The 27,647-nt window shown below is 35.0% G+C and overlaps 1 protein-coding gene across 1 annotated transcript in view; it reads left to right on the top strand.

The window, feature by feature from the left end:
- The window catches only part of LOC149803739 (uncharacterized), a 58,586-nt gene that overhangs the window by 26,621 nt on the left and 4,318 nt on the right, over positions 1–27,647 (top strand). The window contains exons 6-15 of the mRNA XM_089953494.1: positions 9,438–9,485; positions 10,535–10,577; positions 11,012–11,174; positions 18,872–18,973; positions 19,728–19,804; positions 21,162–21,276; positions 22,828–22,869; positions 24,279–24,345; positions 25,052–25,159; positions 25,761–25,825. Of these exons, the coding sequence (XP_089809620.1) occupies positions 9,438–9,485; positions 10,535–10,577; positions 11,012–11,174; positions 18,872–18,973; positions 19,728–19,804; positions 21,162–21,276; positions 22,828–22,869; positions 24,279–24,345; positions 25,052–25,159; positions 25,761–25,825 (830 nt within the window). The remainder of the gene's footprint in view (positions 1–9,437; positions 9,486–10,534; positions 10,578–11,011; positions 11,175–18,871; positions 18,974–19,727; positions 19,805–21,161; positions 21,277–22,827; positions 22,870–24,278; positions 24,346–25,051; positions 25,160–25,760; positions 25,826–27,647) is intronic.

Below are 27,647 nucleotides of genomic sequence, written 5' to 3'. Positions count from 1 at the left end.
AAGGAAATGTATATATACAATGAAATGGGTATGTACAATGAAATGGATATATACAATGAATGAAGGACAGTACAAACATATACGCTCAGCAAAATCCCACCCACAATAATCAATCCCGTGGGTGATACGAAAATATGTATCAACCACCGGTCGATATGGTAGTTGAATTTTGCTGAGCGGGGGTTTTACGGTTCCCCAATTGTTATAAAAATTGCAATTATGCGTACACCACCTACAAGTTGTCAGCCATGGGGATTCGATCCTGTACCGCGAGCGTCACAGTCCAATACGATACTGACTGAGCCATCGAATCTTGTTACAAACATATGTTTCGGAAGTTAATATATAGCTAAGGAACTAATTTCAAATATACTTGCTCAAAATACAATTCTGAATTCAAGAAATACGTTTTCACCAAACAAGTTAGATTTATAAAGCTGGATTAAGGAATTTCCTATTTACTATACCACGCCATCTATGATAGAACATTCGGTCCAGATCATCTAACTGTTAGATGTTTTCATCCTTCCTATAACATAACTGTTAGAGGTTTTCATCCTTCCTATGACTATTACGAGATTTTCAGTCCTCTCTATATCTGTTCTATGGAGAAATATATATTACGAGATTTCCCACTCGTAAATCTGTATCCATGAACATGGTCAAGGGAGTATATAGTTGTTAATATTACTCGATAAAAAAAGTAACCACACATACGCACACAAATACATAATCACACATACGTATACAAATATATATCATGTACATTTTGCTATGAACAAGGAAAAATGCAACTGATTTTTAATTCCAAACACTATATACACGTATTTCTGTAATCGAGTAAATACATGCAGGATCCCTGTAATGTAGATCTAAAATTAACCCGCCACGATTGATACAGACTAGACGCTGGATTCTACACTCAATAAGCTGGAATATAAATGTCGGTTTTCTGTAGTTTAGATGTAATGTATATGCTGTCTATGTGTTGTGTTGTTCTAAATGTTTCACGAATAGAACAGAAAAATACACGAACTGCATATTTTTGTAAGTTAGAAACCGTAGATAATTATGACCGTATACCGAGGATCATAAAATTACCTCCCTTTCATGAGTCAAAAAATAAGTAGTGTATGGGGGAAATACTGTGACATAAATTAAAAAAATTAATTCGAGGTAGAGATGATAATTATTGATATCGGAAGGTGATTCTCTGTTTATATTTTATCGAGAAAGCGGTTTTATATATATTTTCTGCTACTTTTTGTACTGAATGCGGGTGAATATCAAAATATTTCGCAGCTGAATGCATCGAACGAAATATAATTACTTCGCCAGTTTCTCTGTTTGTGGAATTTACCGCCCTTCTAGAAACTGTCTTACATCTTCCTGTATTACCACATGCAGAGTTCACGCTTTGCGTGACAACACGAAGGTTGGATAAATTATTGTTTTGAGGATCCCCATCAATATGATCGACCACTAGACCGTCATTGATCACTCCGAAGAAACACTCATACGTGAATCGATGACACAGATAATGTTTCTTTCCTCCCTCGTATGTGAACATTAGATAACCATGATTATTAATATAACCAACTGGTTTTTTTAACCTGCAGTAACCTGCAGTGTCTGATCACACCATTAGTATCTGATTCATAGTTTGTTATTGTGGGATGTGGGACAAATTTATTTTGCTCCATTTATACAATAATATTACTTGTTCAAATCATTGTTTGTCTGAAATCTTGATATATAATCCTCCACGGATTTTATAGCGTTTTCACCATTATTATTTTTTTTGGTCATAATATCTTTTAAGTTCTCTGAACCGTTTTCCACCGCACTTTCCACATAATCCTGTTTTTCCTCGCACTCCAATACCACACCGCAGACATGGTATTGGTCCTAGACTTCCTCGTCGTATACTTTGTGAGTGCATCCAACAAAATTCCTTTCTGCAGGATTTGTTGCATCGATTTACTGAGCCGATCATCAACCATTTGCATTGAGACATTGTATATATATATAATTTGCTTTATTTAAATATTTGTTTTAATTATATGAATGAGTTTGAGAGATTATCCCAAACTAGGCCTGTTAAATATAAATTCAACCTCGACAGATTATCTCCAGACTTGCCAGTGCGAGATTTGGTTGATCCGAAAAATAAAAGTTTGATCTCGAAAATTCACGACGCCAAGAAAGAATTTTACACGGATGGTGCATCTCATACATGGTCAACGTTCAAGATTATACGCAATACTATCAAGGACGCCACAATGAATGACAAGCGAGCGGCAACAATCATTAACTACATCACTGAATACGAGGGTAATCAAAAATATTTCTTCAGAGTAAAATTTATTGTATTAACAGAAACAGGTAGTTGGATTATCCGTGACAAATATGATCCTGTCCTTGGCAATAATAAAACTGTCATATTAAGTAAAAATTCCAGACCGGGTCTACTGACGGGTATTGACAAACCGTATTATGAGCGAGCGTATCCTGTAACAGCGGTTATTTATGGAATCTATGAGATAAATAAAAACCCAACGTTGATAAACTGGCACCAATGAAATTTTCAAGGTTAAATTGTGTAGCCGAACGAGTAATAGAACACTTTAAAAAAATAAACTCGTGGGCTGATTCAGTTAAGGATACCGGTGCTACAATAAAAGATGTTGCTGAACTAGGAAAAATATTAAAATTTCCAGTAGCAGTATCAACAATAACGGGAGAGGTACTGTACGAATCTAAATATAAATCGAAAGGAGCTCCAATAAATATTATTGATCATATCGCGCACGCATGGACTAGCGCAGTAACAATATTTCCACGTGATCGAACTGTTAGATTTTACCCCTCAGATATGAGTATGTTTGATTTTATCAACGAAATAAGTAAAAACGATCCTGTATCGGTATGGTTATTTAAAAGTAATGAAGAAGGTGGATTTGATCAGTTTGTCAGACCAAATGGTGAAATATATCGAACAGAATCCCTCCATGACGAGATGAAAAATCTCGCGGAGAAGTTTTTAGAGTGCAAGCACGCGGAAAATACTGACAAATTACTAACTAATTGTTTTACCGTTCCATCTGTTGCGGTTCATTTTGCTAGAGAAAAAAATTCATGGAAACCAACACGATTTGATTTACTCGAGGACGTACGCGCAAGTTGCGTCGAATACGGACACGGTGGATTATGGAATACCAAATATAATTACAATGATGTTATTTCGGTTGATATGGTTGCATGTTATCCAGGAACTTTTCTAGGATACGGAGATTGTTCTGTGTACTTTAAAAGATTTGGTCACCCTACAAACGAGATGACGCGAGTGGCAATTAATGGACCATTACCTGATTTTGATCTGACTGGATTCGCCTGTTTTGAATCATTCGAGTTTAACGAAAATCTTCACAAGATTTGTTACGTTTGGTTTGGTAGACATTCTTGTGAAAAACGTTGGGCACCTATAGTTTTATTACGATATATGCTAGATTGTGCGATACTGACATCGTTGGTGGTCAGTGAGGCGATTATATCATATCATGCACAGACCAAAGTTTGGTTGCCCATGTCAGATTCTATCAATCTCGATGAAGTTATTAGCGAGTTTAAGGAAAAATATCCTGATGTTTCCGAAGATGATATTCCTAAAATTCTCGAGATTAAACTCAAAACCGCAAAAGATCTCGGCAGAAAAAATTATAGGCAAATTTACTCAAGGTGGTGCATATGATCATAGAAGACATCACGCACGATTAATTTTAGATGATGCCGAGTACGATTTTATAATCGCTGATACAACAGCAAGAAATATATTTGTAAATCGAGAAAGTGTTTACTTATCCGACGGAACAAAATTGGGTACGATCGTTAGTTACATAAATGACGTCTCCCCACAGTATACTCATCTAAGATCTTCCATGTTGGCTTATGTTTCCATAATTTTATTATCGATGATTAATAAATTTCCTGAGACCGCAGTCAGAGTCGCAACAGATTCGTTTTATATTTCAAGTAAATATTTAGAATCTGTTATGAAATTTGCAAGTAATGATGAACGATGGAGTTCGTGGAGAATAAAAAAAGAATTATTACACAACTACACAGAATCAGCAGATGTTCCAATGAGAGATTTTTATCGTAAGGGTAATAAAATATCAGAAATGTCGAAAGCGCCATCATTGAGTGATCCAATAACTAGATATAAGACAGTATATCTCAATGGACCTGGTGGATGCGGCAAAACTACTCGAGCAATTAATGTTTTTAGAAATTCAGATATGATCGTGCTGACACCCACACATAGACTTGCACGCGAGATGAAACAACGGCAAGTACAATCGTGCACGTATCATAGTTTCTTTCGGTGGCGCGGGGATACATGGACTCCTGAACGAATGGGAGAAAAATATATACCTAAAATAATTATTTGGGACGAGATATGTACGGTGTCATTGGATACATTAAAAACGTTTCTTGATTGGTTGTTGACGAAAAATACCGCTATAATAATGTGTGGCGATCATGGTCAACCGCCGCCTTTTGTTGGACCATCTCCACATGATTGGTTAAAAAATTTCGTTGATTATTACGAAGAAATAGATGATGATCATAGAGCTCTCGATGCAAATTTAAAGGAGTTTAAAAAATTAATCAGATTACAATCAAACAAAATTCAGTGTGAAATAATACGTGGAGTGATCTCAGAGACCTCAATGAGTGATTTTTTAAATTTATGGAGACCCAACGATTTGATAGTAGCAAGCAGAAAAATAATCAGAGACGCTTTACAACAGCAGTTATTTCAACTACATAAAGAAAAATACTCAGAATTACCCATACCGTTGTGTTATAGACCATCAGATACACGAAAACAGAATATTAATGTTGATATTCCAGGACAGACTGAAAAACAGAATCTCGTATTAAATGATATTGTCGCCGTTGATATCAGTGTGGTCGAAGATGCATTACGCGCTGACAAATCTCCATGGGTGTTGGGATACGCCATGACGATCCACTCGTCTCAGGGATTAACTATTTCTGATACACGAGTTTGGATTGTGGACGATCGCATCAAGTGGTCAAATTTAGTTTATTTAGCGGTATCGAGGGTCAGAAAAATATCTCAATTACGTAGAATTATAATTCCTGAAATCGTTGATAAATTTAACATCATCGATGATGATATAATAAGAAAAAAATTAATCGGATACAAACAATCTGATAAAAAAAATAAACGTGACTTTGATCTTGATGTTGAATTTATTATTGAGTTAAAACATCAGCAGAATAATCATTGCGCAAGTTGCAATTGTATAATGCTGTGGAGGTATTCGAGTAATGATTCAAGACAATTTACCGTAGATAGAAAAGATAATAGTCGCGGTCATACACGAGAAAATGTGATGTTGACCTGTCTTGAGTGTAATCGGCGTCGCGGCGCTAGTTAAGTGATCGCGGTGGTAGTTGTGTATCCTCGGGAATTATTTGTAGTTGTTCACGTGTAAATCCACGCTGAGGAGCAGCCGAATCTAATCTGTAGATTGCAGGTCTACCTGAGGATCTTGTCACGGTGGATATTTTGTGTGTGGTAACACTCCAAATAGGATCAGTCGCTCTCGCTTTACCACCTTCAAGTTCACCAGGCTCATATAAATATCTAACTGTAACATCACCCAATAGTTTTTGTTTTTCAGCATCTTTTTGTTGTGTTGGTATATTGTTTTTTGTAATTGCATTAATGGGTTTCATGTTTGTTGTTCGTGTAATCTCATTATTTAATGCAGCTATCACGCTTGGTAATCTTGCAACCCACTCGCGAGATCTTTTATCCTGAATAAATTCCCTCGCGTATTGATATCCAAATAACCGCTCAGCGAGTGTTCGATTAAATCGCTCAACAATTGCCTGATCACGGTGAATTGCAGCATGACCTCGTCGTATTTTGGTATTATGTTGTTTCATCAACGATGATACTGGACCAAGAAATTCCTTACCAGGATCAACCTGTAATAATTGTGGCCATCGTAATGGTCCTCGTTGATAAATTCGTTCAAACGCATCGGCTACTTCAGATGATGTTTTCGCTGATAGCGGCTCTGCTTCTTTATATCTACTTGCAACATCAACTACGGTTAACGCGCATTTGTATGTTTTTCTACGCACAGTATCATGCGGTAAAAACAGAATATCAGCTTGATGAACTTCATTAGGAACACTGACATCGAAATACGCGTACTGAATTCGTTTCGGTGGTGGTAGATAAATTTGCCATATTGCTTGTTTGGATAACCACGTTTTAGCAGCAGAATGTTTAACCGCTGCTGCATCAGTTTACCAATTGCTGCTTTGCCTCTCCAGTATCCTCTTGGTGAATAATAAATCGATTCCATTATTAATTACCAGCCCCAAATGCTAATTTACCTTTCATCGCGGATCTTACTAACCAATTAGCTAATGATTCTCTAATATTTTTATTTTTTATGGAATTTAACGCGTGAATTAATTTCACATCTACAATATGCCTATCTTGTAGATTTTTACTTTTATAAGCTACATCATGAGCGTGACAAGCTCGATCAATAGCGTTTATTGGTTCCTCGCCTGGTTTTGGTTGATCTTGATTATCGAGCCTGATATCAAGTCTGGTACCAGGACCGCAATAAATATATCCTGGTAGATGTTTTTCTCCGCTGTATTTAGCCCATGGAGTACCTGGAAACTTTGACATCAAATTAGCAATATCACCACCGCGCTTATTAGGTAAAAACGAAAATTTCTTTCTACCGCATACAGAACATTTTCCACCATACGCTATTTTTTTATTTTTTGTTGTAACTGTAGCTAAATCAGTAGTTGGAGTTTTAACTCTACAGCGTAAGCAATATAAATTCATGACATAATATATATGGATATAATTGATTTCTCAGCAACAAGAAAACGAGAGCCAGTTAAACACCACCCTGCGTTACCAAATTCCATCAGAATGATTATCATAGGACCATCTGGATCGGGTAAGACGCAGTTATTACTTAATCTGATAATGAGATGGTTGGAATGGGATAAATTGTATTTAGTAGAACCATCCGCTGATGATCAACGATGTTATGATGTACCTAAAGATTTCAATGAAAACGCGCGATTACTGGATGAAGGTAATGATGTTATAGAGTTTATAACCGATATTGATGAAGCACCATCCGTAGATGTTTTAGACGGATTTATTAATAATTTAGTTGTATACGACGATGTGATGCTAGATAAATAATCAAATCCAGCCAGAATATTTTCCCGAGGGAGACATAAAAATACAGACGTGATCTATGTTACTCAACGATATACACAAATTCCGAAGGTGATTAGAGACAACTGCAACATTTTAGTTGTGTTTAATGGCGTAGACACACACACACTTAGAAATATTCATCAAACTTGGTGCAGCGGTGACATGGATATAATTAAATTCAGAAATTTCTTCTCACGAGCGCAAGCTACTCCTCACGGATTTATAACAATAAATTTATATGATCCAAGAACAAGATATCGTGTGGGTCTTGATAAAATCTTTTAATTAATATCAGCAGAAGGGGTGTAAATTTAATTAAAAAGATATCATTCATATAATGAACAATTGTGCGTGGCTGCGTCAAGGAACCACTAACAAATGTGATAAAAAAATGCCGTGGAGAATATTGTAAAAAACATAATTATCTTATAAAGAAAAATCCTCATGCTGGTCCACGAAGTTGTGTTGGATGTAACAACGGCGTTAGAGGATTATATCAGATTTGCAAAAATTGCGGTGGAGATCGATACAGAAGTTTGATGATATATTATAAACACAGAAAAAACATAAATCCAAAAATAGAAAAACCACCATCAGAACTTGAATATTACTTGAAACATAGAACAAATTCCCATGATTCAGATGAAGATTCCCATGATTCAGATGAGGAGAACGCGTTGAGAAATATTCATCAAACTTGATATGGTGGTAAAAATTTCTTTTGCAACATGAATAGCAGCAGAGAGGGTTCGTCTACAATTCTGTTTGGGACAAACAATAATCGTAGACATGGTATTGACCTCTATGAAGGGTCACTGTTTTTTTTGGTTCAAACACAAGGGTGACCACTCCCTAAAGTGGTCTGATCGCCCTCTCTGCTGCTGCATGTGGTCAAGATGAAATTTAGAAAGCCCCGAGAGTTTCTCTGTCAAATATATCGTCTACTCATCGATTATATCCTTGCGAGCCTAAAGATCGTTTTGTATCGCCACACATGAAACCTTGAAACCATCAAACCAACTGATTATTGAATCAAACATCAACAAACAGGCGTTAATTTGTAAAATGGAAACAGTTGGTATTGTTCCTCGTACTTTTGCCACTATTGATAATACCATGTTTCACTTCATTTGTAAATATCATTCATGTCTCCTAAAAAAAAAGTAGATATGTTCTAAATAATTGTACAGTGAGATTTATTTTATAAGTTAACTGTAATGATACTCCTTGCCCAGCCTAAAGAATATTAAATCAACATCCAGCCATTTATCTCTCACCCATCATCTTTACATATTAAATTGTCTAATACATAAATGTTGAGGGGTAGTTGTAACATTAAAAATAGCAGGAAACAAAACCAAGCTTAATCATGGAATGAAGCTAAACAGTGTTAAATTAATAAAGATAACGAGCAATAATTTGTATGGCTCACTGCAACAGCTAGACAATACATATGTAAATCATGCATAACATACAAGGTGGTTTTGCGTGTCTTATCTAACCAACGTTTCATACTCTTCTTTATATCAGTCAAACATTCAAAGGAATAATCTGTGATTAGATAATTTTTTTCGACGACACATTGCGTTTCACATGCGCAATGGTAGTGTGAATGTAAGAAATGTAATAACTATTTGTGCACATTACATTAGCACACATACTGCCTATACGGTTTTAGACATTTGCAGTCATAACAGGAGAAACAAAAGAAGAAGAAAAGAAAAAAAGAGTCACGTGTACTGCAGATTGAGGTAAAGCATTCCATAATGCCAATTCGATGAAACCTCCATTATGAATCAATTACGACAAAACTTTTGTAAATGTTGGGGGTAACACAGCTACGGATCGTGAAAGGATGTGTATTTATATCTTCTATTATATTCATCCAATAATCAGTCAGATCAAGCGATAAGATATGTATATATGTATTGCATTCATGTATAACTACGAAATTAAGGTTAAACTATTAAAAATGTTATTGATCTTTTATGCCTTTTCTTAGAAAGTAGTCAAGTTCTAATTATTGATAAGTTTTGTTATATGTCTATTAATTCACAGTGTTTGAAATCAATAATTTCATTTCATCGAGTGGTTGTGTAACGATCTGTTAAGAAACAGTTTGCTTTTCCAGCATCGGGTTAATTGGGATGGCTCTCAGTGCGCCAGAAATCGACATGCAGTAAGTACATAATTTCGTATTAGAATGTCCTACGTACATGAAAAGGCGATGATGGGATAACAAAGTGAAGTGCGTGATCATTTGTTAATCGGTTTATCATCGAATATACTTGTGGACATGGTAGTACTAACTCATCATGTAAACACATACGTCATAAACAACAAAACCGCATTAATAATCTAAGAGCAACTATTGTACAGATCTGTACAGCACAAGTAACCTAATGTCTATATTCGCGAGTTAGTACAGTAACTCTGCAAACTGTATAGACCCAGATGTCTCGGCTCCTAATGCGCCAACAAATCTTCGTCTATGCAATTTGAATAGAAAGAGAAACATAGGCCCTGTTCTGCTGGCTGATTATGAGACGGCAGTTCAGCGTTGAAGTTTCTTGAAGTTTGACCTGTTTTTGACGCGATCATTCAGAGGAACACAAGAAGTGCAAACTTCAAACTTTACAAATACTGATAATTTCCCATATCAGTGGACACGTCTTTATTTTCTATACTATTTTACATACATTACCTATTGTAAATGTGCCGCCATTAAGAGTTTATTTGGATTTATTACACTGAATTAATATAATTTTCATAATTTAACTTGTAGCTTTTGTTGTTGTTGTTGTTTTATCCAGAATAATGTTTTTGAACTGAATGTTCATGATAAGAATCACAAATATTTAACGTCCCAAGAACATTTAGAACTTTCTGATAATTGCATTTCCATCTTACGTGAATGAATAAATGCGAATATCATTTTGTATTTAAGAACCATAAGTATATGTAGATTTTGTATGGAGTTCAATACTGCATAAACGATTCAACACTGAACCCACCGCAAGAAGTAAGTCTTAAAAAGGGAGAAACGTTTGAGAAGTATGTTTGTAAATGTTCCCCAAAGGTGTGCATATTTCGTCAATATTGGTCACTTAGTTTGTTACTCTATATTTAGTATTATTGAAGTTAACGTTTAGTCATTATGAAAAACTATTTTAAATTCATGTAGCTGCTGAAATCAGTAGAACAACTTTGTTTTTATCGTTTTTTCAGTACATCTTCACACGGGAAGGTAACAAAAAACTCGTCTGGAACGGTGAGTACTGAAAAGCATTGACGTCTTTGTACATTTCATAATTAAAATTCACATTAAATAGCCTTGATCATGGAAAGAGTCCCTTTCCCAAATGCGTTTAATAGGAAGGAACAAAAATATATCAGAAGATAAATAATTGATATTAGCAATGTTGAAAAGTGTATTCCGACTACGAACGGAAATTAATAATAATAATAACAACAACAACAACAATATTAATAATAATGTGAAATCAGAAGTATTAGCTTGGATACAAAGTTCGTGGTTTGGTAGTAAACTGACTATTTTGTGGGAATAACATTTTGTGAGTCAAACTGTTTACATTAATACCCAATCAACAAACCCAATGTTTATATTCAATACCTAACGAAAAGAAACGAAATTAAATTCTCCACAAATATTTCTAATTTTACAGTAACTGATTTTTTGTATAGTGCGTTACAGATTTGGTTGCCCAGAGATGCAGACCATATTGGAATAAATCAGAACACAACCCACTTCAGGCAATACAAGCTGAACAACATCCTGTTTCGATTATAGACACCAAACTCGTAGATGGATTTGAAGTAACCAGAAAAGAAACACAAGGGAGCATAGGTTAATTTTTAAATTCTTTACTTCCACACTTTTGAGTGGGGGTGTTTTAACACACTCTGTCTGTCCTTCCGTCTGACATTTATCATATCTCCGAAACTACAGGGTGAAAATTCAATCAATTCTGTAAGTATGTTGCCCTTCGGGCAGCCATCCACAAAATTAGTGTCTTCCATTTCTCCCACCCCTGTCAACTATAATAATATTTTCAAATATTTTCTTAGCAAACTGCATGCATGCAGTCATAGCAAAAATAAGTCTCATAAACAGTGCACAAATCACACTCTGCGGGGTGGGGGGGGGGAGAGGAAGAAAATGGTGGTTTAAGGAGTTGGAGTAGGGTTGGAGTGGGATATACAATAAAGGCGTGGGGATTAGCGATTCGAAGTTATATAGTTGATATAATTCTTGAGTTCTATTTAATTTTATTTATTTCTCGTAATGGCTATTGGAACATATCTTTTCTTGTGTGACGTTGTAAACTTATATTCTTACTCTGTCCAACTACATAATCGTGCAACGCAATGAAAAGTTTGAGCTTTGTAATATGGTTCCAGCTCTTTCAATATTAGTACGCATTTAACTTACAGAAGAAGATCGAAGGGTAAATCTTCAACAAGTCGGCGAATTCAAACAAAGAAAAAGAAGTCGCAAAACATAAAATTTTGCTGTAGGTTAAAAAAAAGCCAGGAGTTGGTTTGCTAGATATGCTTTAATAATGGTGCTCCAGAAAGTTTATTATATTTAGGGTGGTAAATTGGACGGGATTTATTTTTGCTGTCTCACTCTGGAACCGCTGTATCTATAAAATGGGTCACCGCTACAATTTCGAGACATACGGCATATATTTAACATCAACCCCATTTTAAAGTAAACAAATATCAATGGAGATTTGACCTTCAGTTTATAAAACTAATATATGCTATAATGTAATACTAAGATGTTTAATCCACACGCAGTCGCTGGGAATCATAGTTGTAACATAGAACAGTCAAGCTTTGCACGAATATTTTATAGGATTTAAGTAACCAGAGCTGACATTTTCGTATAAGTATCCTTATTAGTTTCAATTATCAAAGTTTTGTGTAAATTCTAGTCCTTACCATGAAAGTTTTATTAATTTGATGCCTTGACAATCTTATGTATGTATGTATGTTATGTATATATATATATATATATATATATATATATATATATATATATATATATATATATATATATATATAGAGAGAGAGAGAGAGAGAGAGAGAGAGAGAGAGCGTCTTAGTTGGTGCTAGACTTTTCCACTGACAAATAATGGCATAAACAATTATTTGGTATACCAGGTATGGATTACAAGATGAATTTGTCGTGTTTCAGAACTGACCCCCATTCAATATTAGTCATTATTGAATGGTTATTCTACTGTATATCAGGTAATTGAAATATTGGATAAAAGATTAAAGTGTCTCGATTTTGTTGCAGATACTAGCATTGTTTGCGATATGTCTAAGGCATTCGACCGACCGGGTTTGGCATGTAGGTTTCATACACAAATATCTTGTTTTTATATGGATTTATTGAGGATTCTACATTATGACTTGACAATAATTTTGCAATAGAAAACGTGTCGTAGTTAATTAATGTAACTTTTCCTGGTGCACATTAAAGCTGGAGTAGTCTAAGGGTCTGTCATCGGACCTTTACTTTTCTTAATACATCTCCGTGATATTTAGGAAATACTTAGGTGTTTACCAAACATTTGCCGATGACAGGTCATGCCCAGCTAAAGAATAAATATAATAGTCTAAACTATGATTTATTTTAAAACCCATGTTTTCTCAATCCAAAAGTGTCGATGTGGAGTCATGGGAACTTCATAGCACTATTACCTTACAATGGTCTTGTGAAGGCATGGGAACTTCATGTCACGATGACTCGAAAATGTCATAGTGGAGACATAGTAACGTCATGTCACGATGACCCGAAAATATCATAGTGGAGACATAGTAACTTCATGTCACTATTGCCCTAGAATGTCATAGTGGATGCATAAAAACTTCATGTCACTATTACCATAGAATGTCACTGTGGAGGCATTGGTACTTCATGTCACGATTACCCGAAAGTGTCATAGTGGAGACATAGTAACTTCATGTCACTATTACCCTAGCATGTCATTGTGGAGGCATGGGAACTTCATGTCACTATTAACCTAAATGTCATTGTGGAGGCATAGGAACTTCATGTCACTATTACCATAGAATGTCATTGTGGAGGCATTGGAACTTCATGTCACGATTACCCGAAAGTGTCATAGCGGAGACATAGTAACATCATGTTACGATGACCCGAAAATATCATAGTGGAGACATAGTAACTTCATGTCACTATTGCCCTAGAATGTCATAGTGGATGCATAAAAACTTCATGTCACTATTACCATAGAATGTCACTGTGGAGGCATTGAAACTTCATGTCACGATTACCCGAAAGTGTCATAGTGGAGACATAGTAACTTCATGTCACTATTACCCTAGAATGTCATTGTGGAGGCATGGGAACTTCATGTCACTATTAACCTAAATGTCATTGTGGAGGCATAGGAACTTCATGTCAGTATTACCATAGAATGTCATTGTGGAGGCATGGGAACTTCATGTCACTATTACAATAGAATGTCATTGTGGAGGCATGGGAACTTCATGTCAGTTTACCCGAAAGTGTCACAGTGGAGACGTAGTAACTTCATGTCACTATTACCCTAGAATGTCATTGTGGAGGCATGGGAACTTCATGTCACTATTAACCTAAATGCCATTGTGGAGGCATGGGAACTTCATGTCACTATTACCATAGAATGTCATTGTGGAGGCATTGGAACTTCATGTCACGATTACCCGAAAGTGTCATAGTGGAGACATAGTAACTTCATGTCACTATTACCATAAAATGTCATTGTGGAGGCATAGGAACTTCATGTCACTATTGCCTTAGAATGTCATAGTGGATGCATAATAACTTCATGTCACTATTACCATAGAATGTCATTGTGGATGCATTGGAACTTCATATCACGATTACCCGAAAGTGTCATAGTGGAGACATAGTAACTTCATGTCACTATTACCCTAGAATGTCATTGTGGAGGCATGGGAACTTCATGTCACTACTAACCTAAATGTCATTGTGGAGGCATAGGAACTTCATGTCACTATTACCATAGAATGTCATTGTGGAGGCATAGGAACTTCATATCACTATTACAATAGAATGTCATTGTGGAGGCATGGGAACTTCATGTCACTATTACCCTAGAATGTCATTGTGGAGACATAGTAACTTCATGTCACTATTACCCTAGAATGTTATTGTGGAGGCATGTGAACTTCATGTCACTATTAACCTCAGTGGCATTGTGGATGCATTGGAACTTCATGTCACGATTATCCGAAAGTGTCATAGCGGAGACGTAGTAACTTCATGTCACTATTACCCTAGAATGTCATTGTGGAGGCATGGGAACTTCATGTCACTATTACCATAGAATGTCATTGTGGAGGCATTGGAACTTCATTCACGATTACCCGAAAGTGTCATAGTGGAGACATAGTAACTTCATGTCACTATTACCATAAAATGTCATTGTGGAGGCATAGGAACTTCATGTCACTATTGCCCTAGAATGTCATAGTGGATGCATAATAACTTCATGTCACTATTACCATAGAATGTCATTGTGGATGCATTGGAACTTCATATCACGATTACCCGAAAGTGTCATAGTGGAGACATAGTAACTTCATGTCACTATTACCCTAGAATGTCATTGTGGAGGCATGGGAACTTCATGTCACTATTAACCTAAATGTCATTGTGGAGGCATGGGAACTTCATGTCACTATTACCATAGAATGTCATTGTGGAGGCATGGGAACTTCATATCACTATTACAATAGAATGTCATTGTGGAGGCATGGGAACTTCATGTCACTATTACCCTAGAATGTCATTGTGGAGACATAGTAACTTCATGTCACTATTACCCTAGAATGTTATTGTGGAGGCATGTGAACTTCATGTCACTATTAACCTCAGTGGCATTGTGGATGCATTGGAACTTCATGTCACGATTACCCGAAAGTGTCATAGCGGAGACATAGTAACGTCATGTTACGATGACCCGAAAATATCATAGTGGAGACATAGTAACTTCATGTCACTATTGCCCTAGAATGTCATAGTGGATGCATAAAAACTTCATGTCACTATTACCATAGAATGTCACTGTGGAGGCATTGGAACTTCATGTCACGATTACCCGAAAGTGTCATAGTGGAGACATAGTAACTTCATGTCACTATTACCCTAGAATGTCATTGTGGAGGCATGGGAACTTCATGTCACTATTAACCTAAATGTCATTGTGGAGGCATAGGAACTTCATGTCACTATTACCATAGAATGTCATTGTGGAGGCATGGTAACTTCATGTCACTATTGCCATAGAATGTCATTGTGGAGGCATTGGAACTTCATGTCACTATTACAATACAATGTCATAGTGGATGCATAGGAACTTCATGTCACTATTACCATAGAATGTCATAGTGGATGCATAGGAACTTCATGTCACTATTACCATAGAATGTCATTGTGGAGGCATGGGAACTTCATGTCACTATTACCCTAGAATGTCATTGTGGAGGCATGGGAACTTCATGTCACTATTAATCTAAATGTCATTGTGGAGGCATAGGAACTTCATGTCACTATTACCATAGAATGTCATTGTGGAGGCATTGGAACTTCATGTCACGATTACCCGAAAGTGTCATAGTGGAGACATAGTAACTTCATGTCACTATTACCCTAGAATGTCATTGTGGAGGCATGGGAACTTCATGTCACTATTAACCTAAATGTCATTGTGGAGGCATAGGAACTTCATGTCACTATTACCATAGAATGTCATTGTGAAGGCATAGGAACTTCATGTCACTATTACCATAGAATGTCATTGTGGAGGCATGGGAACTTCATGTCACTATTACCCTAGAATGTCATTGTGGAGGCATTGGAACTTCATGTCAGTTTACCCGAAAGTGTCACAGTGGAGACGTAGTAACTTCATGTCACTATTACCCTAGAATGTCATTGTGGAGGCATGGGAACTTCATGTCACTATTAACCTAAATGTAATTGTGGATGCATGGGAACTTCATGTCACTATTACCATAGAATGTCATTGTGGAGGCATTGGAACTTCATGTCACGATTACCCGAAAGTGTCATAGTGGAGACATAGTAACTTCATGTCACTATTACCATAAAATATCATTGTGGAGGCATAGGAACGTCATGTCACTATTGCCCTAGAATGTCATAGTGGATGCATAATAACGTCATGTCACTATTACCATAGAATGTTATTGTGGATGCATTGGAACTTCATATCACGATTACCCGAAAGTGTCATAGTGGAGACATAGTAACTTCATGTCACTATTACCCTAGAATGTCATTGTGGAGGCATGGGAACTTCATGTCACTATTAACCTAAATGTCATTGTGGAGGCATAGGAACTTCATGTCAGTATTACCATAGAATGTCATTGTGGAGGCATGGGAACTTCATGTCAGTATTACAATAGAATGTCATTGTGGAGGCATGGGAACTTCATGTCACTATTACCATAGAATGTCATTGTGGAGACATAGTAACTTCATATCACGATTACCCGAAAGTGTCATAGTGGAGACATAGTAACTTCATGTCACTATTACCCTAGAATGTCATTGTGGAGGCATGGGAACTTCATGTCACTATTAACCTAAATGTCATTGTGGAGGCATAGGAACTTCATGTCAGTATTACCATAGAATGTCATTGTGGAGGCATGGGAACTTCATATCACTATTACCATAGAATGTCATTGTGGAGGCATGGGAACTTCATGTCACTATTACCCTAGAATGTCATTGTGGAGACATAGTAACTTCATGTCACTATTACCCTAGAATGTTATTGTGGAGGCATGTGAACTTCATGTCACTATTAACCTCAGTGTCACTGTGGAGGCATTGGAACATCATGTTACGATGACCCGAAAATGTCATAGTGGAGACATAGTAACGTCATGTCACTATTACCCTAGAATCTCATAGTAGAGGCATAGGAACTTAATGTCACTATTACTCTAGAATGTCATTGTGGAGGCACGGGAACTTCATGTCACTATTAACTTAAATGTCATTGTGGAGGCATTGGAACTTCATGTCACTATTACCCGAAATTGTCATAGTGGATGTATGGGAACTTCATGTCACTATTGCCCCAAAATGTCACTTTGAAGGCATGGGAATTTTATTAAGTAATCTTCATAGTGTTTATTTATGTGCTTGTCTTTCTATATAAAAAAAAATCGTAAACCCTATTTCACACACACAGCAAAGTGCGCGTATATGCATAACAAGTGAGCAATCTAAATTTCAAGTTTGAGTGTTTTTCTGTTTTCTGTTTTTCATTTGGTTTTGGAACTTCACTTGCAACATGGAGTCATCTCAGTTGGGGGAGGTGGTCTATCAGCCATACTAAAACAATGTCAATTTGACGTAATTTTAAGCTTGAGTGACTGCTGTATTTCCAGCTATCTGTTAGCTAAACCCTTACTTGGACCCTATTTCACCTACACTCATGAAAATTGGTATTAGATGCATATCTAGGAGTGTAACCCATCCATGTAATGTATGCCACTCTAATCTAATTTTTCATCCTTGAGTCACATGTGCATTACTCTCTACACCAATGTTATGTTTATATAATTTATAGTGTGTGAATGATCTTTGCTCTTGGTGGAGCGTACCGTTTTGATCTACCTGAGGTTTGTCATGCTTTTGGATGTTTACTAAACGTTTTGTTCAAGGATTGGGTTTTCCCCTAGAAAGTTCTATCGTGTCCTAGGTCAAGTGAAATTAGTATATATAGGTTTTGTAAACAAATTCTTCATTCCTGTTTCATATCAATCTTTGGGAATCTACGACCGGAGTTTGTAGTTGTGTTCGGATATAATTTGAGAGGTATTGTTTATTCAAATCATTCATTGGAATTTAAACATTACTCTGTGATTACTGAGGACTCATTCAAAGACATACTGGATTGCATCATTGTCATACATCAAGACCTTCAAGACTATTGTAATTGATTCGGAACGATTGATACCTTTTAAAACATTTAGGATTATTTAGGATTTAATTAGTAATACTGGACGTGTCTTTCGAACTTTTAATTTATATTATATTCAATTATTTATTGATTCTATTCAACTTGTTGGTTTTGTATCTTTCTGTTACATAGTTTAAGACAATAGAGTCTTAACACCAATATGTGTATGTCAGCTACCCCAAATGTGCTCTCGTTGAATAAACTTCCTTACACAAATAGTTGGCTATTTATTGTATGCATATAAAATTCAAACGACATTTAATTCAAGCAATTCCATAATTCATTAGTATATGCCGGTAGAGTTGAAATGAAATTTTGTATGCATTGAATTTGAAACTGCCAAATACAATCAAAACCTGCCGATTTGATAACATTGTATCATATTGATTATCTTCTTTTATTTCAATTTTGTATGCATTTAATTTGAAACTGTCAAATACGATCAAACCCTGTCGATTTGATAACATTTTATCTTATTAATTATCTTCTTTTATAGCTATGTACATCATTTTTTATCTGATTGTGACGACTGCTTTCGCCTCCATCGCTGTTCCGTACAACGCTCTAATTGCCGATAAATCCCATCCTACGCAAAGAGGCAAGTCTTTTTATCTTCTTGTTGAAAACGTATGGTGTTTATATAATGTAAATTCGGTAAAATTATGTGTATGCATATTAACTACGAGGAACATAGAGGCTTTTCTTTAAAATGTTTATAATTCTGAAGAAAGCTATATCAGCGCGTCACTAAAGTGATTACAATTCATCAAGGAAATTCGTTTATCTGCATTTTATTTTATTAATTTTGTGAACGTTTTTATGCCTCTGAAAGAGGTCATTTGCTGAATGAAACATATGTGAATGGTGCTTGAATAAATAGCAAGTATTCTGGGAACATGGAGGAAGTAGACAATTGGAATGACATAACCTGTAACAAACCCTAATACAAATGGCTTGACTTAAGAAATGTGAATTAACAGTTGATTGCTATCAAAAAGTTTAAGTTCCAATACAAAAAATAATTCTTCATACTCAATACATACTTGCAACCCTATTAATTAAAACATGCTGTAAACATTAGGTTGGCTGCCTTTAGGATAAAAAAAAAATTCTGGTTTTCTGTTTGTTTTCATGTGAAACTTTCTATCTCTAAAACTTCCGTTTCAGATTGGATGGCGTTACATGAAATATGACTGCATATATACATAGAGAATTTTGTACATAAAATATGCTTACAAAGCATCAACTGAAGTTATGTTCACTACCCATCTAGCTATGAAGACACATTGACAACTAGCTAGCAAGAGTTAGCAAGATATTAAATACGCTATGTCATTTATATTTTCATCCAGGTTTGAATTCTGGTGTAATGGCAGCTATGATTCTACTTGGTAACGTCAGTGGAGCCGCTGTGGGGACAACTTTTACCGTAGGTACACCCAATCATATCTAAAATAACTACTTCATTTGAATTATACATTTATATCGAGAAAGGTTTTGCCAGTTGTCGTGTCCAGCTGTCCGTCTTTCCTTCCACGCGTCCGTCTGGCACTAGCAAGAGCAGCTCGTCTTGCTGCGTTTGAAAGATTGCCATGAAACTTTGTAAATAGTATAGTCATACCTTATTATGCGCAAGTCAACAAATCACTTCACTCCTGATATTTTTGCTCGAGTTATTGGTCTTTTTTATTGTAGCTGAATGCATTATCGGACTTTCTGCTTGAGTCATTCCCCTTTATGTTTTGTAGCTAAATGTAGTATACGAGGCAGTCTCGTTATTCCAACAAGTTGGGCAGTTTCTTGCAGAGTTTGTTCTGGTGTGTGTGTGTGTGTTGATCTGAATCTTAGTACATATTATGGTTTTCATCAAAAGAGGCACATGTTGACCAGTCTTTAGGCTGCCATGGTTTCTGTATCACTCGTTGTCCTGTTTTTTTATATATACTTGGATGTGGGTTCAAAGAATAAGAGAATATTATGGAAACTACTCTTGCAGTTTTCTGGTGTATTACTCTGAAACTTAGTACTTATTATGGTCATCATCAGCAGATATCCATGCTGACCAACTATTGTGCTCACTCTATGTCCATATGATTTGTGTGCTTATTTTACTATATATACATCTCCATAAAGGGGTAGGGGTGGTATGCAAGGGAGGCGCCGGTATATTTATGTGAGTAATTAATTGAGTAGCATTTCTTCTAGTTTACAATATCGCTTGCTTTCTATGCTTAATTTTCTTTTTAAATCCCAAAAACCCTCAAAGTTTCGTGGCATATTTTGAGAAGCAGTGACAGATCAGTATGTCAAGACTGGTGTACGTGTACATGTTTTATGCATTCTGTTAATTGTCAAATGATTTGTTTTCTGAGCTTGTGCATTTGATGTAGCCACTATTTTTACAGTTAGACATGTGTAACATTATTTAACACAGCGTTAGAGTGGTAACATACTATTTATTACAGTGTTAGACTGGTATAACAGTCATGTATTTGAGAATCTGCAGACAATAGTGTTGGTTATTTATTGTCGCAAAGATCGTTTAACCGCCGAAACATCATCTCCATCCGAAAAGTGACATTTTACTGTGATTTTTATCAGATTAGTTATTTTGAAGAAAATAATGAGCATGACTGGATAATGTATTGTCCTAATTTCTAAACCATATAAATAAGTAATTTAGTATAAACAAAACTTTGACCGAAAATGTTGTATTGTTAAAAGAGATAACAAATATCCGCGTTGATTAACTTTTACGTGAAAATAACCCTTTCTGTCATTTCCAGCAAGTAGGCGTCCTGGGATCATATGCCATATCGATAGCTACTGTTATCATTACTCTACTAATCACTGTCTGCACCATTGCTGAGACACCTGGAAAACCGAACGTTGAACCGATAGGTAAGAACATTATCACAGATTACATCATTCGATAGTAGCTGGTTGCAATACTTTGGTAGATGGTTTTGAAACTGCTTTCTTCTGTACATGTACATATTTTATTAGTCTGTACAAGAGCTCGAAGGCTGTGCATACTCCAAAGGAAGGTGGAAGGACCAAATTTTTGAGTCAGGTTTTCATATGTTTCGAGTTTTTGTTTTATCGTCGCAGTCTTAAGAAATGTTTAATACCGGGACAATGCAGGTCATTTGAGTGATGCCCAATATTCGAGTTTTACTCTGTCTGTTTTTCGCTTTATATATATATATATATATATATAGTACTTGGGCACACTAAAATTACCATACTCATGCAAAAATGTGACATAGTGACACTACAGTTACGTAAACCAGTCTCCCAACACACACAAACACACACAAACATACAAACACACACACACACATGCTGATGTTCTCAATGGAAACGACTAAATAATCCTTTTCAGAAGTACATATATACCGAAGTAGTTTTAGAAATTTATTTTTGTGGAACTATCTTTTTATTAAGACAAACCTAAGTAAGATGCTGCTATGTTAGTCGTTCGTCCATTTTGTAAGTTGAATTAATAATCATCATCATCATTATCTGCATCGTCATCAACAACACCATCTAAAACATCTGAAAGCACTCTCGATGAAATGGAAGAAGATGCATATCACACTGATGATGCCAGATTTGTGACAGGATAAACGTTTATGACAATGTTTAGAAAACTATGTTTGCACCAGTTGCTAGAAATCCCCAGTTGTCTAATTTTTATATTTGGTTAGTGAGAACTATTACACATTTTTCCTACTGTATAAACGGTCGAATTAACTTAAGATATATGTCTGTCTGCCCGACCATATGTCTCACAAACATTATGACACACACGTACCATATAATTTTTATACCAGCCTTTCAGAGTACAAAGTACATATACACACGACCTTGAGACAGATGTGGCAGCGGATGGGGAGAGCTGTTTGTTATGTAATTAGTTTATATTGTACATTTGTCCAGGGATTTCTTAGTATGCATCACGATACGGAGATCGTCACACAAGACGTAAATAAATGTCATTAGCTTTTTCTTAAATAGCTAACTTTCGATAACATCGTCTGTTTTATCAAACTTTATTACAATCGTAGCACTTGCTCTCCTACCATTGGAAATGCGCTATCGCAATTAACGAAGGATGAAAACAAAAATTACTACACAAAAATGCGTATTTGCTCTACAATACTGGCGATACAGTTTGCCATTAATATATATATATATATATATATATATATATATATATATATATATATATATATATATATATATATATATATATATTTCATATCCGTATTGCCTTATGACTACAAATCCAATGATCAGTATCTGCATTGCAGGCCAAATTTTTGAACTTTTAGAAAATATAACATTTTCATTTATTTGTATTTTTTAATAAACAATATCAATTTATTGTTTAAGTTCCTCTCTTGTTTGCACCATGAATCTTAAACTGCCTAGGCAACTCTTTTGTAGGTTGTGTGATGCTGTTTTGTGGATTTTGGCAACCTTTAAAGGGTAAGATAATCTAATAATCATGAACTTTTAATGCTAACTTAGCGATTTTTAAAAAGGAAAATAGATACGACTGCATAATTTATGTATGCATGTATGTCTGTTTGATTATATCTAGGTGAAGCTGCGAATACAGAACTTCTAGTTTTCCTTTGGTCAAATCAACGTTGTATCATGTACTTTTTGTGCTGATACAGGTATCCACCAGTTTTTTTCTCTGTCCTTTATAAACTTTTGTCTGATATTCAAATTATTGCTCTTGTTACGCTTTAGTACTGTATACTATTTGTTTGAATTGAAACAAAAATACTAAAACTGGTTCATATTAAACCAATATTCACTAGCATCTACAAATTAAACACACACACACACACTCACACACACACAGAGAGAGAGAGAGAGAGAGAGAGAAACACACAAACAAACAGATTAACCTGACTATAATAATATTGTGTGGTTTGTCTTAAATATCAGCACGTGTATTGGGTGAATGAGTATGCGTGAAAAGGTCTAATATGTGACAAGGGAAAGCTGCAGATCAGTAGTAGATAACTGTACTTTCAAAGGTGACCATATTTATGTATGAATGCGGACAGCCAATAGCAAAAGAAGAAGCTAAAAGTATACTCATCAGTGCATTTTACAGATTGCCACTGTTGTCTGCCTAAAATCGAAGCAGTTTTAGGTTGAATTATGTGGACCTATTTATAATGTCCAGTAATTTCCAATGACTAGACAACAACATCATAGTAATATATATATAATTGTTAATATAATTGTTATGATTACAGTTACAAGTGGAAGTCTTCGGGTATTTTAAACAACCAGTTAAACGGCTGTTATTATTTAGTAGAAAACACAGCGCTTCTAAGCGTTTCAAAGATGAAACCTTTCAAATGCAATCGATATCATACATAAATATATTTCTGTAGATTTGGTTGTGTCTGGAGAACTCGATCATTATAACAGTATCATAAGGAGTGTCGTGCTAAGTTATTATTGTACCGAAACATAATTCACACATACTTTCTTTCTTCCCACTTTATTTAATCTTTTAAATCCCTGCAATTGTTATTTGTATAGGCAATGATAAATCTCTGTCCCTCTCTGTCTCTCTCTCCCTCAAAAGAAAACAAATAGACGTATATTCTTACTACTTCTGCTTATAATTGTATAATTATATTTTGCCAAAATCTGTAAAGAGGTGAATTCAGGGCATTAAGAACAAAATGTGTGACACTGTTTGTCTGTTTTCCTCGTATCTCTCATTCCAGTATGCATTAATTATTTTCTGACATCGATTTGCTTTATTTCCACATAAAAATTGTATCCATTTTGCTGCCTGTCTATATGTATGTATGTCTGTTTATCTATATCCATGCATGTAAATACAAGTTTCCGTTCCTTTCTAGAGCATGATTTCAGATGGGTTTTCATCACTAGGTTCTTGATGCAGCAAGGCGTGTCAACGGTGACAGGGTTAGTAGCAGGACATTTAAAGACCATCTTATGCGAGCTGTTTTGTGATATTAATAACGTTTCTGTCTTTGAGACGTTATGCTGTTAGTTGCATGTTGGTTTACCAGGATGTATGGAACACTGTAACCGTCTTCAACCCTATATAATTTGAGCCCAATATTGTAACGTCTTGAACCTTATGTACATTGAGTCGTAGGCGAAGGGTGTGTGGGGTTAAGGACGGTCATGACGTTCTGTTCTGTTCAAAGTGCAATTAATTTATTACATGATAAACTTTGAATAAACTTTTTCTTATTGAAAAATATAAATAAAAATGCTCTTCAGTCTGTCTTAAATAATTTAATATAGATATGTGCATTTTAACTTTTGAAAGTATGGTTATCAATAACTTTTTTTCACCTCGTATTTCAAAACCGACTTTTATCGAAGTCGTTTTCAATACAGAACTGATTGCAGTGAGCAAAGATTATTTTCACATGGCAAAGGAACCAAGTTCATTTTGCGAGTTCATTCGTGTTTGTTTAATTGGAATCGATATTTCAATCTTTTTTTTCCAGCAAGTAAGAAAAGTCAATACCTTTTAAGCTCGTAGTATAGACGCAAATAGTATATCATATATTTTTTGTAATTTTACATTTCTGTTGTTTAAACACTCTCTAAAGTATTTATTTGATGAGAAAATATAGAAAATGTTTAATATTTATAGATTTTTGGAGTATTGGCTGAACGATATGATATACCTGCCTAATTGCTGGACAGCCGCAACATCCGTTGCGGTCATGCTTCTTCCTCTTCTGTTCGCCGCAGCGATGAGGTATTTAAAATAAATTTTGCATGCTGATTATATTTACTGAAAGTGTTGAAAAGGATTCGAATCTTATAACTTTGCGGACATGCGGTGGAAACTTATTTTGATGAAGTTTTTTAAGAAAATAATAATTAACTATATACTCCTAAGTGTTGTCTTAAATATATCAGGATATTTTATTTCCTTGATATTAGCTGTATCAATACATTACTTGATGACAAGAAAAATACATGAAATAGATCTGAGAACAAAACTGATTTCTTGGAATTTAAATAAATCGTAGAAAATACTATTACAACAACAACAACAACAACACTAGTAATAATAATCATAACAATAATAATAATATTATATAATAATAATAATAATAATAATAATAATAATAATAATAATAATAATGTTATTATTATTATTATTATTATTATTAAATATAGTGAGATTGAAATACCTTAAATAATAAAGGTATGGCACTACTGAAAGGCATAGCAGTAATAATAAATATCGTCTCGTGTACGGTTATTTAGACTCACGAATGGATCCTAAAATCAAGGATTTCATGCCTAAAGCCATTTTCCTGACACCAATCAAATGATAATATTATCCGCAGTTCCATATTGGTTGGGTTCATCTCCGACAGATGTGGGAGACGAAAACCCTTCGTTATTGCTGCAGGTAAGTAAGACAGAACACTAACCACCTCAATCTATTTTTAAATGTAAATAAAAATATTCCTCACCAAAATGTTTGTTGAAAAAGTACACATATAAGTACAACCTTTTCATTTTTCCAAAAAGTTGGCTAACTTACATTAGTTTTGCAATGTTTTATTTGAAAGGCTAGTTCACTGCCATTTTAATTGTTGCTAAACCTGACTCATTATTTGACTATTCGCCATTTTATTCTATAGTCGATCACCTGGATCACTGTTACGTTTATCTGATTTAATATATATTTATTTTAATTTAATTGTTTGTTTGTCAGTTTTAAACATTTTTGTTTCTTACATGCTATTGTAATGTAAATTTATTCGCTGGAGATGATATTTTTCCAGAAAATTGGTTGACCTTAATCATTCTTTCATAAACACCAGGTGTTGGCCTGTCATGATGGGACGACGTGATTTAAGAAGTAATTGCTTTTTTAAAATTTTGATTCTGGGAATAAAATCATTGGTCTAATCAAGGCCATATTCTGTGTATGTGACATAAACACCATCACGTGACCCCCACCCCCCACCCCCACCCCCCCGCTTTGATTTCGCATTTCTGGTTTTTCCACAACTACGCATTTGTTAGTTTTAATAGAGATGTCTATAGAGAGATTTCTCAGGTTTTGGGCTTTTACACTTGGTATCAAGTTTTTGTTATTGTTGTTGCCAGATTTTTAAGTTAATTATGTTCAGATCATTTGGATTTCAAAAGGATTAATTCTTTATTCTCTGGAAATATTTTGAGGAGTGCTGACACAGAAATTCTGGAAAGAAATTGCTTACAAATTTAATTTGGATTTCCAACACCGGAGGGCCATTATTTGTATTTCTACAAGGAACTGTAGATAAGCACAGTACTGACTACATCATACGTCATCATCATCCATCTTGGATTTTCCAGCAGGATTCGAACTTAAGTTCAGTAGAACATTTTATTATTAGGACTTTTGCGATTTAATTCGTGGATTATTCTTGGGTTCTTTTTAGATTTGATTCTTGAAACCGTAAGTTCTTTTATTTCTCTCATTTTTACAGAATTTTTCCAGGGAAATACATTATTTGTTAAATTTTAAAAAGCTTGTTGTTTTCATCTTTCTGTGTAATGTTTATTCGAGCATAAACACTTAACAATCACCATAAATTTTGTTGTTTTTTATAGAAAAAAACTGCCAGCTTTATTAATATTAAAATATTTTTTGAAAGCATATTGTTTAGAAATTAAATAAATATTGTTTATACATAGTGAACAACCAAGTAGTGAAATCAATCTTCATATACATTTAAATTATAATAATAATGATAATAATAATAATAATAATAATAATAATAACTGACTGGAGAAAATCTGTATAATAGTTGGAGGCATAGAACAAAGGTGTACTGGTCGAAACAATGTATACCTCTAAATATATTTTGTATATTACTCAGTACCACCTCAACATATTAAACTGTAAAATCCAGATGAAAAGCACTCCATGATCAGCTTCAAAACAAAAAGAGAAAGAAAAAAATAAAGTTGTTACGTAAGCGCTAAATGAAGCAGCCGAGGTAAAGCGGAAAGGAACTGGGAAGGTACAGGTCGTGCAAAGTAGGTCAATGTCTAATGGTCAGCGTTTAAATGATGAGAGTAAATGTCAGGTTAAATGTCATTAAAACGTATATAAATTTAATGCAGCGGAATAAATACCTGAAAGGGAAATACATTGTTGACTTTTCGAACCTGTTCAATAAATATGTGGACACATACGAAACATTTTTTACTTTGGGGCATATACAATTATTATT

The sequence above is a fragment of the Sinohyriopsis cumingii genome, chromosome 3, assembly GCF_028554795.1.
Source record: "Sinohyriopsis cumingii isolate HCF-2022 chromosome 3, ASM2855479v2, whole genome shotgun sequence".
Taxonomy (NCBI): domain Eukaryota; kingdom Metazoa; phylum Mollusca; class Bivalvia; order Unionida; family Unionidae; genus Sinohyriopsis; species Sinohyriopsis cumingii.
The sequence above is the reverse complement of the archived record's forward strand: the minus strand, read 5'-3'. Positions and strand labels throughout refer to the sequence as shown.